We start from the raw sequence: 23,562 nt of genomic DNA on the forward strand, positions 1-23,562 counted from the left end.
AGTTTTATCTTATATCTAGTTCTGTGATTCATTGAGAGTTAATTCATGTATATGCAGGAAGGCTGAGGTTCTTTTGTTGTTTTTCATATGGATATCCAGTTCTTTCAGCACCATTTGATGAAAGGACTGTTTTCCACCTTGAATTATCTCTACATCTTGATGGAAATCAATGGACAATATATTTGTGAGTGTATTTCTTTTTAATTACTAACAAGACGATAGTTTAAGACTCTCAGTTAAGCCTGAGTAGACTCTAGTCTTGCCTTCAACACTTACCAATTTTATTACCTTGGGCAAATTATTTAATATCTCTGTACCACTGTTTCCTTCTCTGATAAACAGTGATAGCAATAGTTACCTCATGGGATTCTTATGAGACTTACTTGAAGCAATACATGTAAAGCTCTTAGGAAAGCACCTGACACACAGTGAGTTTCATTAAGTGTTAGCTGTAATGGAGGTATATTACATGTAATCTTTACAACGGGCCTGTGGAGTTATATAATATTCCTAGTTTATAGAGGTGGCATCTGAATTAGAAAGAACATGAGCATCTTACCCATATATGTTGGTACATAGTATAGTGCAGAGTTCAGCATGCAGGCTCTGGAGTCAGGCTACCCAGGTTCTAATCTCAGCTCTCTCACTTACTGTATGACCTTGAGCAAGTTACTTATCACCATGGGTTTTCGGTTTCCTTACCTATAAAATGAGAATAATAATAGTACTTTAATTTATAGGTTAATGCTGGGGGCTCAGTCAGTTACTGCATATAAAGTCCCTGACAATAGTCAGGGTTCAATAAAGGTGAGCTGCTTCCATCTTTGTCATGCTTTGTTGTCATTTTTGTTGTTTTTAAAATCAGCATCATAATTTTTCTGAAGTCATATAATAGAAAATCAGTTCTGTGGCTACACTACTTGCCTTCCTGGTGACAGGAATCCTCACAGGTTTATTTGTTTATTTTCTGATAAACTGATAAACCAAGTAGGATTTTTACTACATATGTGGTATTTCTTTATTTAGAAAGTGTGTAGGTTTAGCTATTTTAGGTCCTTAGTTCTTCAGTACATCTGTTTCTTTATTTTTAACTATAATCTTAAAACTTCTCTTTAAGAGAGGATATTTATAGATTTTTTAATCCAGTCATTTAGGACTAAGAATAATTTGTTAAATCCATATTAGTGTTAAAAATTATAGTGAGCACCTACTTTTCACTGACATACATTCCTGGAAAATTGTCTTTGTAAGGCAGATTTTTATACAATACAAGCAGGAATTATGTATGAGTTTATATACCTAAACATATTTGGTTCCTTATTGGCAGAAATGGAATAAATTGTAAAGGTAGTCAGAAGTATAGATGGTGATTAGTCATGTTGAATGTGCAGAGCTTTACAAAAACCTCAGAGAGCTGGTATAACCACATGGGAAGAGTGGACAACAAAAAGCTAATCCCAAGCTCAGGAAGAAACCCCTGTATTTGCAATGCAGACATCCTCAAAGAGAGTCTAGAACAAAAGCTATCAATCCTTTGCTTTAGAAGATGTACAGAAACATGAGAAACTCATGGAGAATTGTCTCCCAAGAGTTCCTCTCCCTTGTTTCTCCATTGTCTTGACTTCTAGCAAATTTTCTCATGAGTATACATACCACTAAGTTGGCCACTCCGATTAATCTGACAAAACAGGGGCTGGGACTAAGTCTGATTTATTTTATGCAGCATTTGATTAAGACTAATCAACAGGACTCCAAGCAGCAGATTGGTCTCAGCTTGCAATGTTCTCAGCTGTGCTCTGCAGGGTCCCAGCTAAACAAATCCTATAAATCATCATTGTCTCCCTTAGAAAGCCAGGTGGCTTTCTCCTTAAAAAAAAATGTGGTTTTTGTTTGTTTGTTTTCGTTGTTGTTGTTTGTTTTTTGTTGAGACAGGGTCTTGTTCTGTCACCCAGACAGTGGTGTGATCACTGCTCACTGCAGCCTCGATCTCCTGGGCTCAAGCAATCCTTCTACCTCAGCCTCCCAAGTAGCTGGGATTACAGGTGTGAGTCACCGCCCCTGGCTAATTTTTTAAAGTTTTTTGTAGAGATGGGGTCTCACTATGTTCCCCAGGCTGGTCTCAAACTCGTGAGCTCAAGGGATCCTCCTGCCTCAGCCTCCCAAAATACTGGGATTAGGTGTGCACCACCATGTCTGGCCTCTCCTTAAGTTTTATTTTAACTTTTCTACCTGGCCTGAATCAGTAATCTGGGTACAGCAGGTTGTATTCATAATTGCACACATTTTATCTTGGCCTGCAAAAAAGAAAATCTAGGATAAGTCTCTAACAACCCTAGCCAGTGAGTCGAGGCTGACCTGAATGCCTTCCAGGACTAACGAAGTGTTTTTTTAAACACTTGAAGATCTCTTCATGTACATTAGTGTGTTTTTGGAGGGAGGCAAGTTAATGCATGGTTTCCACAGAAGTAGAAGATCAAGGATGTGCATGGGTTATGCTTGGCAAGAAAATGTTTACAGTTATTCCCCCTGCAACCCCCACTGCCGTGGGACCTACATCAGAAGAGGGGCACAGGTTGACAGTGTCTCTAACATAGCCTCCTGGATGACTGGCAAGTCTGAGGGTTTCCAGTGGAGTTTGAGTAATTGAGTCTAGTCCTTGTTTTTGGAGGGATTGCCCGAATTAGTCCCACTTGTTTTGTTTGTCCTCATCACCAGCTGGGTGGAATTCATCCATTACTGAGATTGGGGGTGGGGGAAGACCTCTGGAAGTGATATGGATGGGAGATGCATTTGCTGGGGTCATTCCTGATGTTCCTGATAGACTCTTGATAAGGCTCCTATGGGGGATGGCAGACTCATAAGGTGCTTCCAACAATTTAGGAGAGCCATACCAAGGCATTTTTCTTGGAGAAGAAGGCTACAGGGGCAGTTCTACAAGAGAAAATATCATTAATTCCTCTCTTAATACCATACCTCCTGGGATCTAAGGCGTTTCTTCCTCAGGTGCCTTCTTCTTGCTCTACTGCCATTAAATCTGGGTTTCTCATTTCAGAGCCATAACTTTACCACTTCCTAGTGATCCAGAAGAGTTAGATGTAAGAGGGACATTTTCATAAACCCTAACCAGAATTAACTTTGAATCCTCTAGGTCACTGGTCCCCAACCTTTTTGGCACCAGGGACCAGTTTCATGGAAGACAGTTTTTCCACAGATTTGGGGTAGGGTGGTGGGAGGGGAGTGGTTTTAGGATGAAACTGCTCCACTGCAGATGACCAGGCATTAGATTTTCATAAGGAGCATGCAACCCAGATCCCTCACACGCACAGTTCACAACAGGGTTTGTGCTCCTATGAGAATCTAATGCTGCCGCTGATCTGACAGGAGGTGCCACTCAGGTGGTAATGCTCGCTTGCCCACTGCTCACCTCCTTCTGTGCAGCCAGCTTCCTAACAGGCCACAGATCAGTACCAGTCCATGGCCTGGGGGTTGGGAATTCCTGCTGTGGATCCCCTTTTACCTCAGTGGCCCAGCTGGAGGGTTTATGAACCAAGCCTGCCTGCAGTTGCTGTTAGGGGCTAGAAAGATGCATCATGTCCAGGAGTGGTCAGAGTAGAATCCTGAATTTTCACAATAGGTCTGTATATCTCCTGTGATGCCCCACCCCTTAGCCCTGATAATTAGGGAGGAAGCAGCTAATAAGCAATGAATCCTTTCTGGGGACAACTACAGTCCGTAACCACACTATCTTACTTTAAAGTATGTGGACCAGGAGGAGGTGATGGAAGTAGAATCAGGCTGTCAGTGAATTGTTGAATGGCTTTTATGATAAAAATGCATCCATGTCAGAATGCATATGGTCCAGAAAAGCAAAAACATGACACAGATTATGGGAGGTCAAGGCAGGAGGATCACTTGAGCCCAGGAGTTCGAGACCAGCCTTGGCAGCATAGTGAGATCCCGTCTCTACAAAAAATACAAAAATTAGCCAGGTGTGGTCGCACGTGCCTGTAGTCCCAGCTACTCAGGTGGCTGAGGTGGGAGAATCATTTGAGCCTGGGATGTCAAGGCTGCAGTGAGCCAAGGGTCACTGTACTCCAGCCTGGGCAACAGAGTGAGACCCTGTCTCTAAATTTAAAAAAAAAGAAACATGACACAGATTAGTTTCAAGGGCCATAACAGTGTGGGCATCATGGGCTGATTGGTAACCTAAAAAAGTGTCAACAGGGGAATGTTTTAATGGGACTATGCATAAGTGGAGTGGAAGGTATAGGAAAAATGTTTGTACCTTCTGCTCAATCTTGCTGTGAACCTAAAACTGCTCTAAAAAGTCTATGTGAAAAACAAAAAAATACTGTCAATAGTTGGAGGCACCACTGATAGCCTGAGAGAGGGAACAAAGTTCCAATATGGTCAGTCTGCCAGGAGTCAAAGGGAACAATGCCACCTGCAATGAGACCCCCCCCCCACCATCCCCAAGTCACAGTTTGGCATACAGTGGTATCCTCTGCATTAGTCATGTCTGATTTCAGTCTAAATCAGAGGCTGGGCCCATACTGTAGGTGTCTACATAGGTGACACAGACAATTCAATTAGCAGTTGAGATTTGTTTTCAATTTGTAGCTCCAGGAGCGTGTCTTTAATCTGTCAATCTGTAATTTTCCAAGTGGCAAACCAAACAGCTGGGTCATTGGCAGCAGCCCAAGAATCCAGGTTCTGCCCATGTCTCCTTTCAGTTCAGCATAGCTGCCTCTGAGGCTGAATAGCCACTGCAGCCCAGTGAACACCAGCAACTTGCAGCTTCTCTGATCTGAGGCTTCATTGATCCAGTAGCTTTACTATAAGCAGTGGAATGTGCATAAAGGTTTCCCTCAGAGGGATAGTTGCCACTTTTTTTTTTTTGAGATGGCGTCTTGCTCTTGTCATGCAGGCTGGAGTGCTATGGCGTGATCTCAGCTCACTGCAACCTCCACCTCCCGGGTTCAGGTGATCCTCTTGCCTCAGCTTCCCGAGTAGCTGGGACTACAGGCACCCACCATCACACCCAGCTAATTTGTTTTGTATTTTTAGTAGAGATGAGGTTTCGCCATGTTGACCAGGTTGGTCTCGAACTCCTGACCTCAGGTGATCCGCCCGCTTCAGCCTCCCAAAGTGCTGAGATTACAGGCGTGAGCTGCTGCGCCCGGCCGCTGACACTTTTTAACGTAAAGCCAAAATACTGTTGGGACCAGTGTCTGTATCTTCTTTGATAATACCATTTCTATTTGACAAGCAGGGCTTTTCGGGTTATTCCCACCTTGTTGTGGAATTCAAGTTGACCCTCCCCAAAATGGGACTCTCAGGCCAGAGAATCACTAGGCCTTCATGGGTCAAGCCTTCTGATCCCAAGGATTATCTCTAGGTGGAGGCTACTTCCTTTTGCTAGAGGCTCCGATGGGCAGAATCATCAGTCACAGTGCCTTGTGCTGTCTTCACCACCCGGAGTTTAATTCTGTTGGAGTTTACCAGCCACCACTGCAGGTGGAGGTATTAATTTAGCCAGTAATTATATACCAGACTGTTAATGTCTTTGTTTTGACAAATGTACTATGGTTGTGTCAGTTGTTAACATAGTAGAAATTGGGTGAAGGGTATATAGGAGCCATGTACTATCTTTGTGAATTTTCTGTAAATCTAAAATTATTCCAAATTAAAAGCTTATTTAAAAACTACTAGATGGCTCTCTATAACTTCCAGGGTATGGATGGGGTCAGGCTTTTGAGGATGGTATTTAAGACCTTTTTCCAGTTAATTCCACCCACCTGTTTATTATTACTAACTCTAGTTATTAGTCTGCTCAGTGCACTTAACAGCACCTTGCACATGCCTTGACTTCTCATGCTGTGCCCTTATGGTGTGAAATGTTCTTATCCCTCCTCTTCACGTGGCAAAATTCAAACCAAGCTTCAAGGCTCTGCCTCAGTATTACCTTTCCTGTTATCTCATCCTTGGTGCTTCTAACTCAGAATTGGCACAGCTATTTTGGTATCTGTATTAGTCTGTTTTCACACTGCTATAAAGAACTACCTGAGACTGAGTAATTTATGAAAAAAAGGGTTTAATTGACTCACAGTTCCACATGGCTGGAGAGGCCTCAGGAAACTTAAGGTGTAAGGCGAAGGGGACGCAAAGCACATCTTAACGTGGCAGCAGGAGAGAGAGAAGCAGCAAGGGGGGAAGTGCCACACTTTAAAACCATCAGCTATTGTGAGGAACTCACTATCACAAAAACAAGGGAGAAATCCACTCCCATGATCCAGTCATCTCCCACCAGGCCCCTCCTCTGACACGTGGGGATTACAATTCAAGATGAGGTTCTGGTGGGAACACAGGTCTAAACTATGTCAGTGTATATTTCTGCTTAGGATTTTTCACAGGTGAATACTGTAAGTACTGTTGTTTTCTAGAGCATGAATTCCTTGAGGATGGGAATATTTTCTTCATCTTTTTATTGCCAGTATTTAGCTTGATGCCCATTTCCAGTGAGTGTTATATAGCACTTGTTCAATAGACGTTAATTGAGCGAATGAGTGAAAAGCCTTAGGGCTGTGCTATGTATGATTATGATAGAGCTCTACTCTTTGTGTCACTCAAATATTAAATACTGTCATAAAATGAACACTTGTGATTTCTATTTACATTTAAAATTGTATTTTAAGCATTCTCATGTATACACTACAGTTTCTTCCACTTATGTTTCAGGAGGGCCAAACATGTGGGCTATTACCTCTGAAGAACGTACTAAGCATGACAGGCAGTTTGATAACCTCAAACCTTCAGGAGGTTACATAACAGGTTTGTGTTTATAATTAGTTTTATTTGTGAATTATGGTCCTTATGTGATATCTAAGAATTAGTTTTAATTTGACTGCTATCAAATTTGTGTTAATAAATGATAAAATTCATATCAATCAGAATTCTGGAAATTAAAGAAATGCTAACTTTCTTTTTTTTCCTGGAACTGTCTTAATTTGTTGTTTTGAATTTGGGATATGGAAGATTTTTCCTGAATTCTAAATGATAGTCAAGAATTTCTGTGTAATTGTCTAGTTTCACATTTTAACATTATATCTAGAAAGTTTTCAGTTTATTTCTTAGATTCATTTCATGGAAAATCTAGACTTTTTTTTCTGGAATCTGTTTTCCTAATGCTAGCCCTCTGTCTTTGAGGCTATACCAAGCACCGATTGTTGATGTTAGCCCTTGTTTTGCAGGAAGACCACCAGAGCCAAAATGGGATTAATTTAGGTGTGCCTTTGAAATTTTTTTCTATTAATTAAACTTTTTTCTGTGCCAAAGTAGCTTAGTGCTTTACATACCATAATAGTAACTATGAGAACAATGACATTTATTGAATTTTTACTATATACCAGATGCTATGCTAAGTGCATTATTTTATTTAACCTTTACAACAACCCTATAAAGTAGGCACTATTGTTGTCTATATTTACAAATAGTGAAACTGAGACTAAGAGATGTTATGTAACTGCCTAAGGTTACAAAGATGGTTAGTGTTAATCTGGGCTTTGAAACCATTCGGGCTGACTTTGGAATCCATCTACTTAACCATGTTATTTGTACTGCTATGATAGTAATTACCTTACCTGGTATCAGGATTTGATTACCCTGCTTACAAGTTAATAACTTTGTCCATTACGGGTGAAAGACCCAAGATTCCTGAGTCAGAGACAAAGAACCTTATGACTAACAGCATAACTAGCAAAATGAGCATTGGCATCTATCTTTCTGTTTTCTTTAGTGTTTCCTAAGTCCCACAAAGACAATGCAGAGAGCCCAGAAGAATAGTACACATGCTATGATTGTGTTACAGGAGAGGAACACTGAATTTGGGGAACCCACCCTTTTGTAGCAAGCAGTAAAGCAAGTTTGTCCCTTGTCTCAGTGGGAGGCATTACCGGATTCCTTAAGATTGCTCATTACAAACCCAATTCTGAGAAGTGACCCAGGCAGAGAGCAATTAGGGTCTTACATTATTGGTATACAAAGCAAGACACATAGGAGTGTGAAGAAACTCATGGAGGACTGTCTCTCCTAACACCTGGTACTTTTTATATTGAAACTCTTTTAGGGAATAGTGTTTTTAAATATAAATTTTACTAAGTGGAAGTATTTTTAAGGAAGACCCCAATTGTGGAAAAACTAAGATGAATAATCTTTCATCACTGATTAATATACAATAGAAGTGCAGATGTGACTTTTGTTTTAAAATATGTCTTATTAAAGTTATGTAAATAATTTTTATTTGTGTTTCTATTTCACTTATTCTTTAATGATTGGTATTAAAATTATAATAAATCATTAACATATGCCCATTATTATTCAGAAGCATTGGAATAATTTCATTTACTAATGTGCTGCTTAGGTTTTGTTTTTATTACTTCCAGGTGATCAAGCACGTAATTTTTTCCTACAATCAGGTCTGCCGGCCCCTGTTTTAGCTGAAATATGGTAAAGTGTTTTCTTTTGTAGATGAACCTAATTTTCTGATAGTATTTTGTTTTTTTTAATATAGTGTTAACATAAAATTGTTTTTAGTTGCATTCTATTGGTTATTAAGAATATTTCTGCCAGCACTTGGGGAGTCTGAGGTAGGAGGATTGCTTGAGGCCAGCCTGGGCAACATAGTGAGAACCCTGTCTCTACAGAAAATTAAAAAAAAAATTAGCTGGGCGTGGTGGCCCACACCTCTAGTCCTAGCTACTCAGGGAGGCCTAGATGGAAGGATTCCTTGAGCCCAGGAATTCAGTGCTGCAGTGAACTATGATTGTGTCACTGCACCCTAGCCTGGATGACAGAATGAGACTCTGTCTCTTAAAAAAAAAAAAAAACTATTCAGTTTTTTGGAAAATAAATTTTATTGAGCAAATGATTGAAAATAATTTGGGTTTAGTTCTCTAGGACAAATTTCTAATTTCATTAGAATTTTCTAAGGAAAGATATATACATTATCATTGAGAAAAATTTCCTTATAATTTGGCAGAATCTCAAAATCCTCTTTCTGTTATTTTGTAGTTTCATTTATTTCATAATCTATAAACCCCAAATTAGTCCTCGCTTCCCCTGCTCCTTCTTTAAATAAACTATTCTCTATAATATCTGTTTTTTTAAAAACGTTTACAATAAGTAACAACCCCTACCCCATCTTTCCACTTGGAATATTCTCATGCCTGGCAGAGTACGAGGCACATAGCAAGTATTCAATAAAAATTTGGACAGATGAATAAATTAAATTTAGAAGTATTATAATCTTGAATTTTTTTCTACCTAAACTGGTGGAATTCAGCCCAAAGGTCTCTAGATTCTGTATAGACAGGCAGTGTTTTATTAGTTATTATCTCTGGTCAGTATTTCTTAAAGTGTAGGTTTTATCTTTTTGTTATTGTATATTTTACATATTAGATATTTTAAATTTCGTGATGATGTACACGTGAATGCCATATCATCATTTTTACTTTGTCAACCCCCAAAATAACGTTAGTTTTCTCACCACCACACCACATACCAATATACCTACCTCATGCTCCTTTTAGGGCTTTATCAGACCTAAACAAGGATGGGAAGATGGATCAGCAAGAGTTCTCCATAGCTATGAAACTCATCAAACTGAAGCTTCAAGGCCAACAGTTGCCTGTGGTTCTCCCTCCTATTATGAAGCAACCCCCTATGTTTTCTCCATTAATTTCTGCTCGTTTTGGTAAGTATGTATTAATTTAAATACCTGTATTTGCTACTTAAACTTTATCCCTAGGAATATTTGAGTATTAGAAAAGGATTTGTTAGCACAAAGTGACAATCCCCAGATTCCAAGTTAATTTTCATGTTAGAGATAATAAATATTAAATTCACTGTCACAGGTAGGGGATCCATGTGTTCTGGTTTTCTAGGGACAGTTCTGATTTATGCCTTTTGTCCTAGCATCTGGTCCAGTTAGTGTCTCCTTTTACAACTCCTAGTTGCATGATAAATTATATGGTCTCCCTAGGTATAGCCAATCCCAAATACTATTCTTAGTTTCCTCTCTCTGTCTATATATGTGAGTAATATAGAAAAAAATTTTGAGCAGTTTTAAACTCACTTGAAATGGTTCGATTTGGGAGATAATTTAAAATTTTATGTAAGTTGAATTTTTTTAAAGGTTAATTAGCCAGCTAAATTTAGGGCCAAAAGTTGCAGACTTTCGGCTAATAAGTTTACATATTCATCAGCAATAACCAGTTGGTATGTTTTCTGTTAATTTTGATCAGACAATTTCTTATAATTATTTGTGAGAAGCACTCATTTTGAATGGAACATTCAATTAGCTATGTCTATGTATCTGAAACATGTTCCTTCACTACAGATCTTAGAATATAGAATTCTAGAGCTGGTTATAGGGGTGTGTGCCGGTAGTTCTGGCTGCTTGGGAGGCTGTGGGTAGGATTGCTTGAGTCCAGGAGTTTGAGGTTGTACTGTGCTATGATCGCACCTGTGAATAGCCACTTCATTCTAGTCGGGGCAACATAGTGAGACCCCCATCTCAAACAAACAACAGACTCCACAAAATTATTTCACTATTTTAGTGAATTCTAAAGATAAATACCAAATCATTGTGTGACCATATTTATATATTAGTATTCTGCAGTTAATGAATAAAAGTCATCACTTTGTTCCTTTTAAGGACTCGTCCTTGAATTCATAGGAATGTTACTTACAAGAAAAGTAAAATATGTGACACACTTTCTTGCAAATAATGCATATGCATAAATGGATCTCATAAAGTATCTACTACTTAGAACCTTTTTGTTTGGGGGGAGTATGTGAGAGAGAGAGAGAAGAATGTGTGTGTGTGTGTGTGTGTGTGTGTGTGTGTGTGTATTAGTCAAGTAACTTAGTAGCACTGTATTATCCTTTCACAAAAACCTCATTTGATCTGGTAATATATTCTTTCCTTGAGGAGACTCATATTCAATTGGAAAAGGCTGCTTAGTTTTGTTCATGATGAGAGAGGAGAATATTTAACTCTTTGCTAGGTATTTTCTTAGTTCATACAGATCAGAGTATTAGTATTAAGAGCAGCAGTTTACCTCCCTCACTGCTGAGTCAAAGTAAGTGAGTTTTTTAAGGATAATTTATCTGTGTGTTTTGGTAAACATAGAGTCTGCCCACTGTACTGTAAACTTGTTTTTTGCATGTGTTTTATAATAGATTTTCTAGCACTGGAAAAAGTGTTTTCTTTTGACTTTAGGAATGGGAAGCATGCCCAATCTGTCCATCCCTCAGCCATTGCCTCCAGCTGCACCTATAACATCATTGTCGTCTGCAACTTCAGGGACCAACCTTCCTCCCTTAATGATGCCCACTCCCCTAGTGCCTTCTGTTAGCACATCATCATTACCAAATGGAACCGCCAGTCTCATTCAGCCTTTACCCATTCCTTATTCTTCTTCAAGTGAGTACTTTGTTTCTAATGAGTCATTATTTCATGTAAAGAAAGAAACTATTTATGTTTGAACAGATACAAATTTCTTTCATACTTTTCCTTCTTTTTCTTTTTTAGCATTGCCTCATGGGTCATCTTACAGTCTGATGATGGGAGGATTTGGAGGTGCTAGTATACAGAAAGCGCAGTCTCTGATTGATTTAGGATCTAGTAGGTATGAATACCTAACTCTGACAACTTTTTACGCTTTCAGTAAGAAGTCTTTATTTAACAAATGATTTTTTTAAAGCTTTGAGCTTACCTAAGTTTTACTTTATAATGGCCAAGTACAAATACATAAGGTAAATTTACTACTTACAACTCACATAAAATAAATTTTTTATTTTTAGAATTATTAAGTGTCTGTGGCATTTTACTTTTGAAAAAAATATTTCATGTAAACTAAAAATATTCCATATTTTAATCATTTTTTTTGCCTAAAGCTGTGTACTTTTCCTTTAAAAAATGTGTATATTTCCCAAGATGTCTCATACTCGTTGTACATTGTTAATTTCTTTCTTGAGCAGATTCTACTAATTAGATATCTTTTAAATTTTACAAAACACAAATGCATCAGTATTCATTACATTAATCACCCTTCATATAAATCACTATTATACTCTTCAGGGTAGTGTACGGAGAGTGTTAGATTTGACCCAGAAGAACAACATTCATATCCCAGCTTGAACACTAACTGATTCCGTGGCCTTGTTTTTCTTAACATCGCTGAGCCATAGTTTACCCATCTAAAAGATGGGGACTGTAATATTTTTTAAGTTTGTTGGGAGGATTAGAAATATTTGTAAAGGCCTTAGTACAATATAAGGTCTGGCACAGAGCAGGTTCTTTATATGTGGTAGTCTCATGGAGTTCTATACTTCTTACAGTCTTTGCTTTACTAAGAATAGTGATAATTGCTTAAAATTTAAAAAAATGTAAAATGCAAAAGCAGTCACCATTGGCCAGGCACAGTGGCTCACGCCTGTAATCCCACCACTTTGGGAGGCTGAGGTGGGCGGATTGCCTGAGCTCAGGAGTTTGAGACCAGCCTGGGCAACATGGTGAAACCCTGTCTCTACTAAAAATGGACACAAAAAAATTAGCCGGGCATGGTGGCATGTGACTGTAGTCCCAGCTACTCGGGAGGCTGAGGCAGGAGAATTGCTTGAACCTGGGAGGTAGAGGTTGCAGTGATCCAGGATCGTGCCACTGCACTCCAGGCTGGCGACAGAGTGAGACTCTGTCTCCCCCTCAAAAAAAGAGAAAAGGCAGCCACCATTATAGTATACAACAGCGGTCCTCAACCTTTTTGGTACCAGGGACTGGTTTCATAGAAGACAGTTTTTTCACAGATTTGAAGCAATGGTTTTAGGATGAAACTGTTACATCTCAGATCATTAGGCATTAGATTCTCAAAGGGAGCATCCAACCTAGGTCCCTCACATGTGCCGTTCACAATAGGGTTCGCAATCCTATAAGAATCTAATGCCACTGCTCACTGGACAGGAGCTGGAGCTCAGGTAGTAGTGTTCACTCACCTGCCACTCACCGAGCCCTGCTGTCCAGCCTGGTTCCTAACAGGTCTGTGGCTCGGGGGTTCGGGACCCCTGGTATATAAGATTCTTAATGCCTTGGTCTTATAAAGTTTAATTAAATATATTTTATTTAGTAACATAAAAATTTTAAATAAATTTTTTTGTAGCTCAACTTCCTCGACTGCTTCACTCTCAGGGAACTCACCCAAGACTGGGACCTCAGAGTGGGCAGTTCCTCAGCCTACAAGATTAAAATATCGACAAAAATTTAATAGTCTTGACAAAAGCATGAGTGGATATCTCTCAGGTAAGCAGCATACAGTGCTGAAGAGCATGAGAAAGGGTCTTTTATGTGGACTTCCAATGAAGAACTCTCATTTGAATTTGTATTGTGTAGCTCATCTGACATTTTAACATCCAAAAAATTTAGCAGGCATTTGATAAATACAAATACCTGAGGTTGTATAAGGATTCAAAGATGGATTCAACTTGATTGCTTTCTTCAAAGTTCTTACGGTCAAGTCGGGCACCAGATATACCCCCAACTTTTTGGCAAAAGACCTGTCCCTTAAGATCAAACCTCATCCTCTAAGCTTTGCAGGGAATGGAGAGCCACGGGTCACAAGAGAAAGTGTGTAGAACTTAGCCTCAGCTCACTTTTCCTGAGAATCCTCCTCTGCATTGGGCTTTTTCTCTGTTTATATAACCTCAAGTGAGCACTGCTCACCCTTTAATGCTCTAACCCAAATATGACCATAAAACTTGGCTTTAGTTCACTGTAAAACATTTGAGTCCAGGCCAGAACATCATCCGAACTGTACTAATTGAGAACAGCAAAGGAGACATAAACAGAGGGTAATAGGCAAGTAGAGTTCCCACCTTCTAACTTTCCCACTTCCTCTTCACTCAGCAAGAAATTATGATTTAGGACTGAGTAAAATAAGTGTTTAAAAATAATAGAGCTTTAAGTGCTAGGGAACATAGAATGGGATATATTAAAGCTGAAGAGTTCAGATGAGGTATCTTTTAGGAAGGGAGCATTTAAACTCCATGAAAAAGTTAGGATTTCGACAGAGATTGAACGTGGGGGCATTTGATGGTGACAAAGAAGAAATTAAGAGCAAAAAATACATGGCCTATTTGGAGAATGAAAAGTAGTCTATGAAATAGGGGTCTAGGGTCTGTAGTTTTGCAGAGAGGCAAGGGAACAAGCAGTAAGACTTTTGGAATTGATTGGACAAGCAAAAATATACAGTATTTTATTTAAAGATACATACCTATGTGATAACTATTTTTTAAAGCAAGGGAATTACGCATACAAAATTCAGGGTAGTGGTTACCTCTTGTGGAAGCATGGGGATAAGTCAAGGAACACAGATAGATTCAAGGCATTTAGTAGTAATCTAGTTCTTAAGATGAGTGGTAGGTTCACAGGTGACCTATTATACTTCTTAGCTTACATATATACTTTGTATTTTTACATGTATTTCATATTACATAACTAAGATTTTCTGTAATTTTATCAAATTGCATGAAACAAGGTATGCTTTTTTTGACACACTTTTTTTTTTTTTTTTACATTTTTAATGTTTCTAAAATTAGGATGTGTGCTACAATTAGTGATGTCTTAGCACTGTGTCATAGTTTTATTAGCAGTGCTTTCTTACTTATTCATAAAATAATAGTATGTCTTATAGCCAGTGGAATTTTAGATTCTGTGAAATACAGTATTGGACCATACTGGAGATTAATATAAAGTCATAATTCCTATTCTTTGAAAAAATTAACTTCTTTGTACCCTACATTTTGCATTTAAAAAGTTAATTTTGGCCAGGTGCGGTGGCTCACGCCTGTAATCCCAGCACTTTGGGAGGCTGGGGCAGGCAGATCATGAGGTCAAGAGATCGAGACCATCCTGGCCAACATGGTGAAACCCCGTCTCTACTAACAATACAAAAATTAGCTAAGCATGGTGGTGCACACCTGTAGTCCCAGCTACTCTGGAGGCTGAGGCAGGAGAATTGCTTGAACCCAGGAGGCGGAGGTTGCAGTGAGCCGAGATCGCACCACTGCGCTCCAGCCTGGCAACAGAACGAGACTCTGTCTCAAAAAAAAAAAAAAAAAAAAGTTTCTCTTTTCTAGGCATAGTGGCATGTGCCTATAGTCCCAGCTACTTGGGAGGATGTGGCAGGAGGATTGCTTGAGCCCAAGAGTCCAGCCTGGGCAACATAGTGAGACCCCATCTCTCTAATAAAAAGAAGTTATTTGTGTTCAACTGAACAAAAGTTGATGAAAAAAACATGTACAAAAATGTTCACAACCTAAATGTTCATCAACAGGAGAATAGATAAATGACAGTATATTTACGTAACAGAATACTTTAAAGCAATAAAACCAAATGAACTGCTAATACATGCAACAACATGAATGACTTTCACAGGTATTGTATTGAATGAAAGCAGCCCAAAAGGACCATACCATTTAACCCATTTATATGAGGCTGAAGAACAGGAAACCTAATTAATGGTGATAGAAATCAGAATAATGTGGTTACTGTGTGGTGAGTTGCTAGAAACATTCTGCATCTTGATACGGGTGTGTATGTGCATACCTGTGTGAAAATTCATTAGGCAGGCCGGGTGCAGTGGCTCACACCTGTAATTCCAACATTTTGGGAGGCTGAGGCAGGTGGATCACTTGAGGTCAGGAGTTTGAGACCAGCCTGGTCAACATGGTGAAACCCCATCACTACTAAAAATATAAAAATTAGCCAGGCGTGGTGGTGGACACCTGTAATCCTAGGTACTCTGGAGTCTGAGGCAAGAGAATTATTTGTGCCTGGGAGGCAGAGGTTGCAGTGAGCTGAGATCATGCCACTGCACTCCAGCCTGGGTGAGAGCTAGACTACGTCTCAAAAAAAAAAAATTATTAGGCAGCACACTTAAAAGTAGTACACTTTGTATAAGTACTGTAAATATAACAGTATAAACAGAGGTGATTTTGCATTGGAATATGAAGGGCAGTGAATGGGGAGCCAACTTTGGGGAAATGATCCCTAATGTAACTTCATTAGTATATGTCACATTGTACGAAGGTTGTGTATTATGGTGTTTTTTAGAGAATGTTGTTATTACTCTGAGACCTACAAGGGTAAAGCTATATATCTGTAGGTAAAGACAAGGTTTTCTATAAAAAGAGTAGTGGCTGCTGGTGTCCTTAAGCTGAGCATGAGCCCCAAGAACATGAGGATGAGGCTAACCTGGACTTATATGTTTATTTTGTTCAATAAGTGTAGGAGTTGGTGATCTGTTTTTTTGTTTGTTTGTTTGTTTGTTTTTTTGGAGACAGAGTCTTGCTCTGTCGCCCAGGCTGGAGTGCAGTGGTGCAATCTTGGCTCACTGCAGCCTCTGCCTCCCGGGTTCCAGCGATTCTCCTGCCTCCTACAGGCACACGCCACCACGCCCAGCTAATTCTTTTTTAGTGGAGATGGGGTTTTGCCATGTTGGCCAGGCTGGTCTCAAACTCCCAACCTCAGGTGATCCTCCCGCCTTGGCCTCCCAAAGTTCTGGGATTACAGACGTAAGCCACCGCGCCTGTCCACTAGTCTGTTTTTCCCTTTTTTCCTTCTCTTCTCCTCCCCCTAAACATAGTTTTTAAAAATTTATTTAGATTAAGTCATTGATGTAACTGTTTCCTGAATCACATACTTTCTGGGCACTCTCTTAGGCACAGGAATACAGAGAGGAGCAAGACATGGTTCATACCTTTGAAGAGCCCATATAATGAAGAGCTCATATAATCAAGGTGTTTGGTTACTTGTTTAAAAGTGCTGTGATTAATATAGATGAGAAAGTGACTAACTCCAAGGATATAAGAGAGAATGTTTCACAGAAGAAAAGAGATTAGAGCCAGATTTTAGAGGATAGACTACAAAGTAAAAAATGGAGGGTCTGGCATTCTAAGCAGAGGATATAGGATATCCAGAGGCTTGGACGACTAAAAGTGTACATGTTCAAATGAGTTTTACTTAGTAAGTAAGATACTCTGCTGGCTCTCTATGGCCCTTTGTATTACTCAGACTTTGCCTCACACATACAAAGCCCTCCACAAGTATGATTTTTAACTATTTACATTCCTCCTCCTCCTCTCTTCTGTTTGCTCTATTGCCTGATGCTAAGGGATCTTCTTTCAGTCCAAAAGGATCTTTTTTGGTCCAAAAGCTGAAATAGTAGTTTTGAACTTTTTTTCAGGTTTGAAATAGCCTTCCATCTCTCTTATTTAGAAGAATCTTACTTTTAACACAAAGACCTCCTCAAATTAAATTTCCTAAGTGAAATCTGAGGAGTAATTAATAGGGCGAGGCTGTGAGTTTAATTTCCAGTGTTTTTATGTGATTTATGTTAAATGTCCAGATTAAAAAAATAGAATGAAAATGTTTTAAAAGTTACATAATATGAACATTTAGCTGCATGTTGTAATACATGGTTGCTTTGATTATCAAGTCCTATGTTGAAAGCCTAGTGGGACAATAAATCTAGCTGCATTTGGCTGGCTTTTGTTGTAGTTGGAGCTGTTGCTGAGGCAGTGTTGGCAGATGTAATCTCTTGTGTAAGAGTTGTTTTGGACAGGCCTTGACTCAGGCTGAACCCAGAGTAGCGCCTGACTCTTCTGCTACTCACGGCTCAGTCACCTAGGAGTGGGAAGTGTTGCACCTGCTGGGAGTACAAGAGGGCCCACAGTCTTGGCCTCTAATACTCTGTGTGCCTGATGTCTTGTTCTTTCATGTTAGCCACTTGTGTGTATTATTATCTTGCTGAAAAGACAGGGGAGAGCACTTGATACCGCTAATTCCAGATTTAAAATTTCTTGGGGCAGTGACTGGGTTTGATTACTACTGAATGCTTAGCACCTAGCATGTGGTAAAAACATTTTGATGTTAAAAGTTCCCAGGATACCATAGTAGCATTGTTATTTTACAGATACAGCTAATTTGTTATGCATAACTTTAAAGATGCTAAAGAATTCCTTTATGATTTTCCCCACTTAATCAGGTTTTCAAGCTAGAAATGCCCTTCTTCAGTCAAATCTTTCTCAAACTCAGCTAGCTACTATTTGGTAAGTTTGTCCCTTAATTACATTTGATTAATTTAACTATGCATTAATTAAACTATCTCTCCCCTATTACAAGAAAGATACTGTTTCTGTAAGTTTGTGACTCAGAGATGCTCTATAAATTTAAGCAGCCATTTGAAGGTTAGTATTAAGGTTGGAGGCAAATATAATTGTGCAGAATGTTGTTGTACCCTTAAGCTACACCAAATTTACAAAAAATATTTTCTTCAACAGTATATTAATCTTGGCATACTATAACTTTTTAACTTCATAAATCTTTTAATTTTTTAAAACTTTTTGACTCTTGTAATATCACTTAGCTTAAAACACAAACACATTGTACAGAAAGATATTTATATCCTATTCTTTAAGCTCTTTTTTGTTTTTAAAATTTATTTTTACTTCTTAAACTTTTGGTAAAAACTGAGACACAAAGATACCCATTAGCTTAGGCCTGTAGCTGGTCAAGATCATCAGTATCACTATCTTCTGCCTCCACATCTTGTCTCACTGGAAGGTGTTCGGGGCAATAACACGCATGGAGCCATTGTCTCCTATGATAACAATGCCTTCTGGAATTTCTCCTGACTGACCTGCCTGAGGCTGTCTTACAGTTAACTTTTTTTTTTTTCTGTAAGTAGAAGGAGTACACTCTAAAATAACAATAAAAGTATAGTAAGTACATAATCCAGTAACATATTAACATGTTTATTGTTATTGAGTGTTATGTACTATACATAGTTGTATATGCTGTGCTTTTCTACAGCTGGCAGTGCAGTATGTTTGTTCACACTAGCATCACCACAGACACATAGGTAATGCATTGCATTATTACAGCTACAGTGTCCTTAGGTGGTAGGAATTTTTCAGCTCCATTATAATCTTATGGGACCACCATTATAAATGCAGTCCATTGTTGACTGATATGTCATTATGCAGTTCATGACTATATTTTACAAGAAAAGCTGTTGTTTTCTTTCACCTAATCCCTTCTATGGAGAATCAGAGAATATCTCATTTTTAATATAGGTAAATGTGATTTGGTGGGTGAATTAACCATAGAGTAAGACAAGCCGCCTTCTCAGAAGGGGTAGTTAGCTCTCTTTCTGTTTCAAAGTTTCTTCCCTCTCTTTTATGTCTTGAAAATCAAGGGGAAAAATTAACTCACTATTGAATGTACATACTTACATTCTTACATTCAACAGTGAGTTATGTAAATGTATGTATTTACATTTCACTAAAATAAGTGTACCCAGCAGTTTTACCATCATTATCCTTCTTTTAAAAATAAAAAATTGGCCTGGCACAGGTGGCTCATACCTGTAATCCCAGCACTTTGGGAGGCTGAGGCAGGCGGATCATGAGGTCAGGAGATCGAGACCATCCTGGCTAACACGATGAAACCTCATCTCTACTAAAAATACAAAAAGTTAGCCAGGTGTGGTGGTGGGCGCCTGTAGTCCCAGCTACTCGGGAGACTGAGGCAGGAGAATGGCGTGAACCTGGGAGGCAGAGCTTGCAGTGAGCTGAGATCGTACCACTGCACTCCAGCTTGAGTGACAGAGCTAGACACCATCTCAAATAAATAAATAAATAAATAATTGAACTTTTAAGGCAATATTTTACTCCAAATAGACTTTATTAAGTTGTGAATTTTAACATTTTCTTTAGGACTCTGGCTGACATTGATGGTGATGGACAGCTAAAAGCAGAAGAGTTTATTCTTGCAATGCACCTTACTGACATGGCCAAAGCTGGACAGCCATTACCACTGACTTTACCTCCTGAGCTTGTTCCTCCATCTTTCAGGTGAGTGTGCCTGGAGGTGGAGAACTATGGTTTTGATAACTTGGCAGATGTGATTTAGAAGAGAGTTAAATATTTGCACTGCCATTGATTTTAGTATTCAACAAGTTATACTGGAAAAAGGTACATATTAGAAGTAGGTGTGAGCCAGGCGTGGCAGCTTACACCGATAATCATAACACTGGGAGCCGAGGTGGGAGGATCACATGAGGCTGGAAGTTCAGGACCAGCATGGACAACATAGTGAGACCCCGTATCTACAAAAATAATTAGCCAGATGTGGTGGTGTGCGCCTGTAGTCCTAGGTACTCTGGAAGCTGGGGCAGGAGGATCACTAGAGCATAGGAGTTCAAGGCTACAGTAAGTTGTGATTATGCCACGGCACTCTAGCCTGAGCAGCAGAGCAAGACCCTGCCTCAAAAAAAAAAAAAAAAAAAAAAAAAGAAGTGGATGTGTTTTCATCATGTTATACATAAGGAAGCTAATGACTAAAGAGATAAAGAAAAACTTGCCCAAGAACAAAAATTAGCTGAACCGTGATTTGAATCCAGATTTCTCTGTCCAGAATATCCATATACTACTGTATTTTGTAACGACATACCAAACTGTTTTAAATATCTTTAATACTGTATTCCTAGTATCAAATTGCTGTAATCACTAGTAGTCTGTGTAATCTAGTCTGAAAATGTCCAGACTACATGATGCTAACTTTGTTGTTTGATTTTTTTAGAGGAGGAAAGCAAATTGATTCCATTAATGGAACTCTGCCTTCATATCAGAAAATGCAAGAAGAGGAGCCTCAGAAGAAATTACCAGGTATCACTGAGTGTCAAAGTTGTATATTTATACTGAGTTCTTTTAAATTCTACCTTTAAATGTAATGGAATATTTAGAATTTTTATATTTTTAATATTTTATGTGCTATATGAGAAAAAACTATTTGATAGATGGGATGTATTTTGGTATTGATAAAATTAAGATGGTCAAAATGAGAAGAGTATGAAGGAAGAAGAGACAATTAGATGTATTTGACAGGATTATAGACATCTGAGTTAAAGTATTTCTCCTACTTTAGGCTGAGTTATTAGAGCAAACTTCGTAATGAAATCTTTACCTTTAAAAACATTTAAATATTGGTTGAAAGAATACATTCGTAGCTGTTTTACAATATTAGGATGTTAATGACATCAAAACAAATGTATAACCACACAGCTTGGACTGTCCTTGAAGAAGAGAAAAAAGTCGAAAAAGTTGTTTTTGTTTTTGTTTTTTTTTTCCCTCATTGCCCAGGCTGGAGTGCAACGGCACAATCCCGGCTCACTGCAACTTCTGCCTCTTGGGTTCAAGCGATTCTCCTGTCTCAGCCTCCTGAGTAGGTGGGATTGCAGGTGCCTGCCACTATGCCTGGCTAATTTTTGGTATTTTTAGTAGAGATGGGGTTTTACCATGTTGGCCAGGCTGGTCTTGAACTCCTGACCTCAGGTGATCCACCCACCTTGGCCTTCCAAAGTGTTGGGATTACAGGCATGAGCCACCACACCCAACCGAAAAAGTATTTTTATTGGCAAGTTTATAAAAATTATTTCTCTCTTGAATGGATTCAAACTTAAAAATTTGTTTTTCTAAAATTGAATATCCTTAAGAAAGTAGATATTTTTCCACTTAGATTTGAGTTAAAATTATCCTTAGGAGAAGTATTCAAATACTGATAGCACTCAAATGATCACAAGGCATAAGTATATAGACACTAGATTACAGGTTCTGTAGGCTGTTAATGTGTGTGGATGCTGATAGGCATACCTTGTTCAGTTACTTTTGAGGACAAACGGAAAGCCAACTATGAGCGAGGGAACATGGAGCTGGAAAAGCGACGCCAAGCCTTGATGGAGCAGCAACAGAGGGAGGCAGAACGTAAAGCCCAGAAAGAAAAGGAAGAGTGGGAACGAAAACAGAGAGAATTACAAGAGCAAGAATGGAAGAAACAACTTGAATTAGAAAAACGCTTGGAGAAGCAACGGGAATTGGAGAGACAACGAGAGGAAGAAAGGAGAAAAGAGATAGAAAGACGAGAGGTTATTTTTAAGTTTTTTACTTCTTAAGAAAATCATTACACTTAATAAGTGACTATATTTCATTTGATTAAAAAATGCTTATTTTTGAATTTTTGTTTTGCCTTTTGCTCTGCATCATTTCATTCTTGTCCTATACGAATCTGATCCTTCCTTCCCTTGAGGAGGGAAAGAGGCTTCTTGCTTATAAGGAGTTTTCAGAACTGGTAAGTGGTAGAGAAAGCATCCTCTGCAGGTGATATCTCAATCAAAGGAGGATTGACTGCAGAGTTGAGTGAGGAGCTAAGGTTAGTTAGCCAGCTGAGCAAGTCATTAGACAAAAGCAAGTTTAAGATCCAGATTAAGAGTCTAAGGAATTGGAGAGACAGAAGATGAGAGCTGGGTATTGAAAGTCTCTCTAGAGAGGAATCAGGAGGATGGGCTTGCACAGGCCTTTGGGATAGTGTTGCTGGGAAAGAAGCGTCCTTAGGAGGACTGGCTGTGTTTTAAAGGGCCAGGGATGGAGCACAGAAAGTTATTGCACACTGAAATAATATAAATCGAATTTTTCCCCCAGATAACAGAATAGAGGGGAAATTATTCCTGTTAACATTTATATTTATGAGTCATTCTGTAACTTATTAAGAGAAAAATGACTGTAACAAAAGGATGGTCTTCCAACCTGGGCAACATGGTGAAACACTGTCTCTACAAAAAGTACAAAAATTAGCCAGGTGTGGTGGCGTGTGCCTGTAATCCCAGCTACTTGGGAGTGCTGAGGCAGGAGAATCACTTGAGCCCAGGTGGTAGAGGTTGCAGTGAGCCAAGGTGGTGCCACTGCACTCCAGCCTGGGTGACAGAGCGAGATGCTGTCTGGAAAAAAAAAAAAAAAGATCTCGTGAAGAAATCAGAAAATAGGATAGATGAAGCCACTTTTTTGGAAGTCTTTAGGCCCATTAATAAAACTAGATTTGCCTAGCTACCCTTAGGCACTAAAGCCACTAAGTGCTAAACTCTGCCTAACTTTTATTGTTGTCTTCCCAGTTTTTGAATCATGCAAAATTTTTAATTTAAAAAGTGTAATTCCTTTTTTTTCAGGCAGCAAAACAGGAACTTGAACGACAACGTCGCTTAGAATGGGAGAGAATTCGGCGACAGGAGCTTCTCAATCAAAAGAATAGAGAACAAGAAGAAATTGTCAGGTTAAACTCTAAAAAGAAGAGTCTTCATCTTGAGTTGGAAGCACTGGTATGGCGGAAGTTTAAGTGAAATCTATCTGAATGATGATAGAGCTACCTGTTGAAAAATGTAATTGTGGGCCAGGCATGGTGGCTCACACCTGTTATCCTAGCACTTTGAGAGGCCAAGGCAGGCGGATCAACTGGGGCAGGAGTTTGAAACCAGCCTGGCCAACATGATGAAACCCCATCTCTACTTAAAAAAAAAAAAAAAAAAAAAAAAAAAAAATTAGCCAGCTGTGGGCCGGGCATGGTGGCTCACTGTAATCCCAACGCTTTGGGAGGCTGAGGTGGGTGGATCACGAGGT

The 23,562-nt window shown here is 39.0% G+C and overlaps 1 protein-coding gene across 12 annotated transcripts in view; it reads left to right on the forward strand.

Moving 5' to 3' along the window:
* Positions 1–23,562, forward strand: part of ITSN2 (intersectin 2) — a 158,389-nt gene that overhangs the window by 37,968 nt on the left and 96,859 nt on the right. For 9 of the 12 annotated variants that reach the window (XM_054548300.2, XM_063713756.1, XM_024242350.3 and 6 more), the window contains exons 3-13: positions 6,739–6,831; positions 8,442–8,505; positions 9,588–9,751; positions 11,282–11,485; positions 11,594–11,690; positions 13,218–13,357; positions 18,102–18,165; positions 19,834–19,971; positions 20,699–20,784; positions 21,778–22,040; positions 23,115–23,264. In XM_054548300.2, coding sequence (XP_054404275.1) covers positions 6,739–6,831; positions 8,442–8,505; positions 9,588–9,751; positions 11,282–11,485; positions 11,594–11,690; positions 13,218–13,357; positions 18,102–18,165; positions 19,834–19,971; positions 20,699–20,784; positions 21,778–22,040; positions 23,115–23,264 — 1,463 coding nt within the window. The remainder of the gene's footprint in view (positions 1–6,738; positions 6,832–8,441; positions 8,506–9,587; positions 9,752–11,281; positions 11,486–11,593; positions 11,691–13,217; positions 13,358–18,101; positions 18,166–19,833; positions 19,972–20,698; positions 20,785–21,777; positions 22,041–23,114; positions 23,265–23,562) is intronic. The other 3 variants (XM_054548302.1, XM_054548301.1, XM_063713755.1) reach the window with 1 other exon arrangement.

This window comes from Pongo abelii, chromosome 12, assembly GCF_028885655.2.
Source record: "Pongo abelii isolate AG06213 chromosome 12, NHGRI_mPonAbe1-v2.0_pri, whole genome shotgun sequence".
Classification (NCBI taxonomy): Eukaryota; Metazoa; Chordata; class Mammalia; order Primates; family Hominidae; genus Pongo; species Pongo abelii.